The sequence below is a fragment of the Copadichromis virginalis genome, linkage group LG18, assembly GCF_057382275.1.
Source record: "Copadichromis virginalis isolate Kocher_CV1m ecotype Utaka linkage group LG18, C_Virginalis_male_GT1.1, whole genome shotgun sequence".
Taxonomy (NCBI): Eukaryota; Metazoa; Chordata; class Actinopteri; order Cichliformes; family Cichlidae; genus Copadichromis; species Copadichromis virginalis.
Window position 1 is genome coordinate 9,407,192 of NC_140635.1, and position 9,656 is coordinate 9,416,847.

At 40.2% G+C, this 9,656-nt stretch overlaps 1 protein-coding gene across 1 annotated transcript; it reads left to right on the top strand.

Annotated features, from left to right (window-relative positions):
* The first annotated feature begins 384 nt into the window (after positions 1–384).
* LOC146687257 (ubiquitin carboxyl-terminal hydrolase 37-like) lies at positions 385–5,285 on the top strand. The gene is made up of 15 exons (XM_085440043.1): positions 385–493; positions 692–747; positions 1,044–1,116; positions 1,226–1,309; positions 1,809–1,864; positions 2,109–2,165; positions 2,266–2,397; positions 2,489–2,612; positions 2,698–2,849; positions 2,955–3,054; positions 3,197–3,273; positions 3,451–3,559; positions 4,170–4,227; positions 4,397–4,554; positions 4,641–5,285. The coding sequence occupies exons 1-15, from the start codon at positions 467–469 to the stop codon at positions 4,644–4,646; spliced, it is 1,269 nt and encodes a 422-aa protein (XP_085296169.1). The 5' UTR covers positions 385–466; the 3' UTR covers positions 4,647–5,285.
* The last annotated feature ends 4,371 nt before the right edge of the window (positions 5,286–9,656 follow it).

The window sequence follows — 9,656 nt, forward strand, 5'->3', positions numbered from 1 at the left end:
AATACTCAGCATTTTGCACATTTCCATTGTCTTGTGTCTGTATCGTCCTGTTCTGTCTAGTTTTGCACTGTTTTGTCTTGTTTATTTTTGCAATTTATGCACACTGCACTTTATGTAGTCCTGGGTTTGTCCGTATATGTCATATATAGCACCAGGGTCTCGGAGGAACGCTGTCTCATTTCACTCTGTACAGTACCTCTGCACGTGGTTAAAATGACAATAAAAGCCACTTGACTTGACCTGTATTTTGTAGCAGTTGCTTGGAGACGAGTGCCATACAGTTCAAATGAGCATACATTCCAAAATATGCAAATTAGCCCCATACATCATAACGATGATGTTTGCTGTTCAGGGTATGAACATTCTATGCTGAAAGTTTATAAATATACAACCTCTGACTGCTTGTTTTCAGTTGAACTTTTGCAAAGCTGAGGAGATTTTCGCTGTGATCACATCAAGTCCAAAGATGTTTAAACTTCTTTTTCACAGAAAGGTAAGTTTGAAGAGACTCGCAGCACGTTTCTCTGAATATTTTCTTATGGTAAATAAGCATTTTTGAAACTTTTAAGGAAGCTTCTTGGATGATTTCTGTAAAAACTGAATTTTGAATCCAAATGAAGTATATTGTATTTTCTTACCATATACTTTGTTTTATGCCATTACTGATGTTGGTTTTCTTGTTTCTAAACAGAAATCACACAAACAAAACGTGGCAGAGACGGAAAGTCCTTCTACGTCTCATCAGAGGTAAAGAAATGTGTCACTCTTTAATGCTGCTGGAGATATTTATAGCAGTGGTTTAGTTGGAGCTGTTTTATTTCCCTTTTATTGGTGTTTTGTATTTACATCTTTTACTACTTCTAGTCTTGTCTATAATTTATATTGATTCAGAGATTAGCGTTTGAAAATGTAGAGTGTAAATGTACAAAATACATGATTTTGTTCCATTACAGTTATTAATTTTTATCTGCAATCTCCAGCATGTACTCCTTGTTAAAATTTTCCACTTTGAAAAATAACATTTACACTTTTGTCCTCATCAGCATCCCGGATGCTTCTGTTGCTGAAAATGGTCAAAAGAAGAAGAGAAAATGGAGACACTTCTGCTGTTCCTCGGTTTGCTTTTACTCAAAACATATGAAATGCACTTTCTCTTTAAATTGCACTTGTTAATTTAAAGTGACTTTACTTTTTTAATAAACTTATGTTTGTTCGTCCTCTGCAGCAAACTGACAGCGATGCAGAGGCAGAGAGCAGCACTGTGAAGACACAAAAGAAGTGTCGCTGGTTTCTTTTTAAATTCTGGAAGGTATGTTTTATGGAAAGAGTCCCTGTCATCAAGCATTTACTCATCACATTAAATGAGAAGAATTAAGAGCAATTTAGCACATCTATGTCCTCAAATTAAGTTCAAAGATGTTTAAACGGTTTTTTTTCACAGAAAGGTAAGTTTGAAGGGACTTGCAGGATGTTTCTCTAAATATTTTTTATGGTAAATAAGCATTTTTGAATCTTTTAATGAAGCTTCATGGATGATTTCTGTAAAAACTGAATTTTGATCACAACCAAATGAAGGATTTTGTATTTCATAGGACAAACTTTAAAACTCAATTTAAAGCATGAATAAATTGTTTTTATTTTATTTAAAGATATTCCTATATATCTGCTTCATGAGCTGACAGCTCACTAAAGTGATAAATAATATGAAATAATACCAAATTTTCTAACTGGACACTTTTCATGGAGAGACTCCCTTGGTATGTTTGTTTTATGCCATTACTGATGTTGCTTTTCTTGTTTCTAAACAGAAATTACACAAACAAAACGTGGCAGAGAAGGAAATTCCTTCTACGTCTCATCAGAGGTAAAGAAATGCGCCACTCTTTAATGCTGCTGGAGATATTTATAGCAGTGGTTTAGTTGGAGCTGTTTTATTTCCCTTTTATTGGCATTTGTCTTCCACCTTGTGTATTTACATCTTTTTTACTACTTTTGGACGTCCTCCAAAATGTTTCAGCGTCAAAGCTCATGCATACATGCACATACACTGCTCAGAATCTTGACATCTTTCCTAATTTTGTGTTTGTGTTTTTACCTTTTTGGAGCAGTGTAGCACGCGGTGGGAAAAAAAAAAAAAGTCAAACTGGGACTATAGACCGCTTCGGGTGAGTACACGTGGTGCACAAAGATCAAAGGTCACTTTGTCAAAGTGGAGAAAATGAATTATTTTACACTGATACTGTAAACGTTGCGCGTGTGTGTCAGGTTTCCAAACATCGGAAACACCTGCTACATGAACTCCTGCCTGCAGAGCCTCCTCAACATTGAGGAGTTCATAAGAGACATCAGGCGTCAGGGGGTTTTGTGGAGCACAGATCCAGAAGCTCAGCTCTTAAGGTGCGCTACGTCAACCTTCTACTTTCTTCAAACACCTGAAGAACAAAGAGATCTAACAGCAGAAATGTCTGTTTACCCTTCCTTTCTACAGAAGGCTTATTGATGTCAGGGACTGTCATGAGTCGACAGATTATGGCCTTAAAGATCACCACCTAAGAGCTTTTAAGAAGGCATTCAGCAAGCAAGCTGCCGAATACACCGGCAGTGCACAGAAAGTGCGTCAGCTATTTGGACATTTCGTTTTTTGCTTTACCTTCTGATTTTGATGTACTGTTTTAAATCTCTCTGCTTTTCTTTCAGGACGCTCATGAATTCCTAACATTGTTCCTCAATGAGGTCAAAAGGCTCACACCTCGCCTGGAGAGGAACGCAGCTCTCCTGGGCCAAAGTTATACCTGCCCAGTAGAAGACCATCACATTTTTAAAATGGAGAACATAAGGACATGCAAGAGGTAAGCCTGTCTTTCAGAAACGCAGAGCTGGTTGCAATATTTTCATATACCTCTTTTCCACGTACCTGATCTTTACTTTAACTACGTTACTCCTGAAATGTGTAGCTGCGGTCACCACTCATCACAGCAAGAGGAATTCACCAGTTTGTCTCTTGACCTGGTTCCAGAGGGGTCTGTGATAAACATGTTAGAGACATACTTGAAGGTAAGATCACAAATTCCAATAGAGTTGTCGTATCAGCGATCTTAACACACCTTTTTTGTTAGTGTTTGTGTATATGCGTGTGTGTGCATATGTTGAGATTTCTTTCTACCATAAAGCCTGTTTTCTCTGTGCTGTTGTTCAGGAAGAAGAAATAGAATATCGCTGTGATTGTGGAGGGACGGCCTCAGAACTGAAGTCGTCTTTTGATACACTGCCAAGGTGAGTAAGGTCACATCAGAATTGATCGACTGACCAGGTTTCCAAACTGTGGCGCATCAAATATCAGAGTTTTTCGAGACAATATTTGAGCAGTCGTTTTCTCCCATCTTCTGTTTGTGTTTGACACTCATTCTTCTTATTTTCTGCCTTGTTTGTGTTTTTTTTCTTTTCTGCCAGAGTTCTGATCTTGCATCTGAAGAGGTTTGGCTTTACACAAACCTACAAGATTCAGAAGGTGGATGACCCCGTCAGGCTGCAGAGGGACTTGGTGGTGCCATCCAATCAGGTAAAAACAGACTGCAGAACGTCTCAGGCTACGTCCACACTAGCCCGGATAGATTTGAAAACTCCGTGTCCACACTAGCGTTTTCAGTCATTTTCAAATAGTTGTGCGTCTGCATTGAAACGGCCGAAAACGCCTATGTTCCAGTCCTGCGCATGCGCAAAAGTGAGTGAGAATTACAGAATTTGAAGAAAAGCTATCCGGAGCATGTACAAACTGATATTAATCGTTTTTAGGGCTGTCAAAGTTGAGAGCAATCAAAACAACTGCTGTATAATGCACTCGGCTTATCTTTGTTTAATTGCTCACATGACTGCATCACATGACTAAAATGCGTCATCGTTTTAGAAAGTCTGCGTTTTCGAGTGTCCACACTGCGACGGGACAACTCCGTTTTGAAATGTATGCGTTTTCGAGAGCGTTTTCAAGATGCTGTGTTTTTCCTTGAGGAAAACGCCGTCTCAGTGTGGACGGGAGGTCAAAGCGGAGAGAAAACGATGTGTTTTCAAACGAAAACGCATTAGTGTGGACGTAGCCTCAGCAAATCAGCTTAATTGTGGCACTGATGTGAGACTTTATGAAACTAACACTCTTTGGATTTGTTCCTTCTCAGGGTGGTGGCTGTTATAGTATTGTCAGCATCATCAGTCATTATGGAGGCACAGAGTCAGGTAAAACAACAGACTTGTGACAAACAGAAAATGAAAACTTGCTACTTTTCAGTGAAGGACTCACACACAAAAGCTTTTGATGTTCTAAGAAGCACTAAGTCAAAATCACTGTTTGCTTGAATCAGTTGACTTCCAGAAGTTGGATTCATTTGTCTTAATGTGATTTCAGGACACTACATCTGTAGTTCTGTCCATCCTGAGGAGAGTCAGCACTCTACATCAGATCGCTGGCTCACCTATAATGACGCACAGGTGCTCCACACAACTGGATCTGCAGTTTGTGAGGAACAGCAGCACTCGGCCTACATCCTGTTTTACAAGAGAAACGTAAGAAGACACAGCATCTCATCCTGAAGTGAGAGAATTTTTAAATGTCCTGTTACCTTGTTAACCAGTTTTGTCTTCATTCTCAGTTCTGAAACAGGAAGTGGAAGGAAGGAAGGAAGTTAAGGTCATCGTCATGCTGAGAAGGAAAAGCAGTCGTCCCAGCCCACCATCGCACACTGGAGGACAAGTATAGGTAAGTATTGCCCTCAGGAGGGAGGGTCCTCCCAGAGAGCCTGGTCCTCCCAAGATTTCTTCCTCCAGGAGGGAGTTTTTTCTTGCCACCGTCGCCCCACATTCACTGGTCTCATCAGCAGGGACATTTTTAACCTCCTAAGACCTGAACTTTCATGGCATGCATTTTTAATTTCTCTGTGCCATTTGGGTTGATTGGGACCTGATGAATGTAAAAACAAAGACATCAGATTCGGACTATCTTTTTTTTGTTTCTCAAAAGAATGAGATCCACATATGAGGACATTCATTTTAAATTTCGATTGAACAGTGGCAGTGTAATGTCCTCCCTCATAAGTGGATATCAGGTTTTTGAAGAGCAAAATTTTGTATTTTGGTCTAGACAACCCAAAATGTTATGTCTACATATGTGGACACCAGGTCCTAGGAGGTTAAAACAAAATCTACTAGAGATCGTCCTTTTCTGGACCAGTGTTTGGCTTGCTCTCTGGAAACAACAAATTAGTGCTGTCAGCGTTAACGTCATTTTACCTAATGACGTTTACGCTGACAGCACTAATTTTATTGTTGTTATTAATATTATTATTAATTTATTTGTAAAATAAATTAAATTAAAAAAAACAAAGAAATGATTTAATTCTTTATTTTATTTTGTTTTATTAAAATCAAAATAACAACAAAAACAAAAATAACTAATAAAAAAATATTAAAAGTATTCAGCAGTGTTTTGTGAAATTTGTAATGAGCCTTAGTTAAGTTGATGTCACAGAAGTTTCTGAATCATTTAGATTGTTCAACAAACTGATTCACTCAGGTAAAGATGGTAAGCTGGAGCAATGGTACCCTTGGAGTTCAGTTTAAGTTTTCAGACAAATATTCCCTCGATCAGTTGCAGCTTCTGCTTTTAAATAAATGATTTAGCTGCAAATGTTTAGCTGCAGGTAGCAAAGTCCAAAAGTGACAACATTTCCACTGCAGTCTCTCCAGAAATGGCTTATAAAATTTTTACCAAATTAGACATTTATCCTTGGATCATTGACAACCCTGTAGGGTGAAAATCTTTCATTGTACCTTTTATAACATTTTAACGAGTTGCTGTCTCCTGCTGCAAGTTTCCTGTTTTGGCTGAACTTCATCAGCTCAAAAAAACTCACCGTGCTGTGGTGTACTAAATGACCTCATGTACAGGACACACTGAAGGCAGGTTTGCAGTGTTTAATTAACAAAGTCAAGATCAGTTAACAACAGCTGAACTAAAGACTTTCTTTTTCTCATCGATAAAATGAGGTCCATGCCAATGCGCTCAAATGGGACCTCCATTAATGGTGAGGGGCATAAAGGTGCTTTTTGAATGACCAGCTGGTTCACCAGCTGACACCATTGGACGCACACCATCGGCGCATATCCAAACATACAAGAAATGCAAGATGGTGGTGCGCACAGATACAGCGGCTCTATGCTCTCCACTTACCCAATTTCACTGTGCAAGAAACTGCACAATGACAATAAAAAGCTCTAAGTCTAAAACAGTTTCCTGGCCAGTAAAATCGGGCAATTATTCGCTCCAGAGTTTTATGCTATTCCAGGTGACCAGCCATCGACTTGTAATGAGCCAGCTAAAACAATAATTTCTCAGTGGCTCTTATGGCACCAACAAGTGGGTGTGTTCTTCCATCGTGCAAGTGTCACGACACACTGAACATGGTCTGAACATGGATTTTCCCTCGATATTTCTTTTCCACCAGTACTATGGGGTATTTGTGAATATCCATGACTGACCCGGCCAGGTGGCCAGCTGGTCTTTGGACAGGGTCACGGCAGTTTCAAGGTTCAACAAAATCCCTTTCACTGACAGACTGAAGGAAAGCTCCTCAAAAATAGAGGGTCTTCAAGCTCCTCAGTGGCACGAAAAGGTTTCCCGGACTCAGTGTTGTATATTTCTTTCCCAAAAGATTGAAATAGTGGAGAGAAATCAGCTTCTGAAACCATCCAGAAGACAAAGTCTCCAACTGGTTTGTGGAAGTCCAGTTTCTCCAAATTAATCAGCGGGTGAAATGTCTCTTCATGGATGGTTTTGATTCTGTTGTTATTCACGAACAAAGCCCTCAAAGCAGCATATGAAAGAAAGTCCTCTTTCATTGTTGTCTCCAGCGTGTTAAAAGAGAGATCGAGCTCAGTGATGAGTTTTGAAGCGGCTGCAGGGACTTCTCGAAGGTTTTGGCTCGAACAGTCGAAGGATGTTGTTCACAGTGGTGACACTGTTGACTGGTGATTGACAAGCACTGAGATACTAGCATGACAAACACAAGAAACATCATGACTTATTCTCCTGAGTGCCTGCAAAACAAACACAAAATCAAACTCAAAGCTTTTCTCTCAGATGCTGGTGTGGCACAATCTAATGATAAAAAAGGTCATGCTAACAGCTTTTGGAGCACAGCTGCACAAAATAACAGCTTTTGGAGCACAAAATGCATTACAGGTAAACCCAGTACCCAAACATGTTAACAAGGATAAAGAAAAAATCTGAAACAAAAGCAGGTAGTGTGGTGATTTATGTTGTGAGGATGCTTTCACTCCCATCAAAGTCACCCAGTGTTGAGAACCCAAATGAGCCCAAAAACCTCAAGTGGCTGCAACCAACAGCGAACGTCAAGAAGTGGATACTTGCATGTTGAGCCAGAAACATGCAGAAAACCCAAAAGAGGCGAGATAGCACATCTTGGTCCCACTCAGGCAGTACGAACACCTGGAAAGAGGAGCCCACAGTTCAGACCCAAGGTCACTGGTAAGGACACCAGCCAGTTATAAGTCTAGTTTTAATTTTCATTTTAGTTAGTGTTATGGCCTTTCTAAGGGTGGCCAGACCATAATATAAGGGTGATCCACCCCTGTCTGACCCCAAGCAGCACATCACACAACCAGTACAATTTTGATGGTGATTTTTTTTCACAGTGATTGAATTCTAACAAAGGAAAGGAGCGAACTATAGCTTCGGGGTGGACCCCAAAACAACAAACAAAAGGGACCGTATCTAAAGGATGTACAAAACTTATTTATGAAAAGAATAAAACCAAATGACAATGTCTTATCTCCCTAACTAAGAAAAACATGAGAAAAGGGTAATCAAATAAAAAGGCAGTCCACCCCTACATGCTCCTGTATAAAGAAACAGGTAACACAAAGCCTGCCGGTTGAGGTCCATGGCGGTGTCATCTTATATGTTGTCTCCAGGTCAAGGAGCCAATCTGTATGGGCCGTCCCATGGATGCACCAATCACGGAAAGGCACCTGCACACTCAGATTTACATATGAGACAACATTACGACAACAGTCGTAACATTAACTAAAAATGTTTTTCACCATCTCGTTTTAACTTCTGGTTTAGCTTCAGCTAACTAAAACTAAATGGACCTTGGAAATAATCACATCTTAATAGAGTGAACCATAGACTGTATAAAAGATAGGACCATTGCAACTTTACTGCAGCACTTCACCCTTTCACATAGTCCCAGCTCTTCTCTGTCATGTTTTATGGTGCTGCAAATGTCTTCAGTTGGTGAAAGGTTGGGCTGCTGGTGTCTTGTTGTGCTTGCTATGCATCCCTGACTCGTTTCTTCTTTCTGCATCAAGTAAGGAATGTAGTGAAAGTTCCCAAGAGGTTAAAAGCACCACTGAAAAAATGCCATCAGACCTGAGTTGGGACACTTGGATTATGGAGCTTCTGGACCAAGAGAGTGGATGGGAGCATGTGTTTAACAAGTAAGAGTATAACGTCCCCCAAAATGTCCCTAACTAAGAAAAACATGAGAAAAGGGTAATCAAATAAAAAGGCAGTCCACCCCTACATGCTCCTGTATAAAGAAACAGGTAACACAAAGCCTGCCGGTTGAGGTCCATGGCGGTGTCATCTTATATGTTGTCTCCAGGTCATTAGCCAATCTGTATGGGCCGTCCCATGGATGCACCAATCACGGAAAGGCACCTGCACACTCAGATTTACATATGAGACAACATTACGACAACAGTCGTAACATTAACTAAAAATGTTTTTCACCATCTCGTTTTAACTTCTGGTTTAGCTTCAGCTAACTAAAACTAAATGGACCTTGGAAATAATCACATCTTAATAGAGTGAACCATAGACTGTATAAAAGATAGGACCATTGCAACTTTACTGCAGCACTTCACCCTTTCACATAGTCCCAGCTCTTCTCTGTCATGTTTTATGGTGCTGCAAATGTCTTCAGTTGGTGAAAGGTTGGGCTGCTGGTGTCTTGTTGTGCTTGCTATGCATCCCTGACTCCTTTCTTCTTTCTGCATCAAGTAAGGAATGTAGTGAAAGTTCCCAAGAGGTTAAAAGCACCACTGAAAAAATGCCATCAGACCTGAGTTGGGACACTTGGATTATGGAGCTTCTGGACCAAGAGAGTGGATGGGAGCATGTGTTTAACAAGTAAGAGTATAACGTCCCCCAAAATGTCTCTAACTAAGAAAAACATGAGAAAAGGGTAATCAAATAAAAAGGCAGTCCACCCCTACATGCTCCTGTATAAAGAAACAGGTAACACAAAGCCTGCAGGTTGAGGTCCATGGCGGTGTCATCTTATATGTTGTCTCCAGGTCAAGGAGACAACCTTAACCTTAACAACCTTTCGCGTGCCACAGCTGGTTGCCGACCCCTGGACTAGACTATTTAACAATATGTTACAGATTTATGTTACAAAGAAGAAACGCCACAGAGGAGGTTTGTGGATGTAGTGAAGGAGGACATGCAGAGGGTTGGTGTGACAGACGATGCAAACAATTGCCCATTCCCACAAAGCTATGGTAAAAGCTAGCGTGAGATTGGGCTGGGTTCATTGTACTGCTGTATATGACTAGGTATTTATTTGGGAAAGGAAAAAATG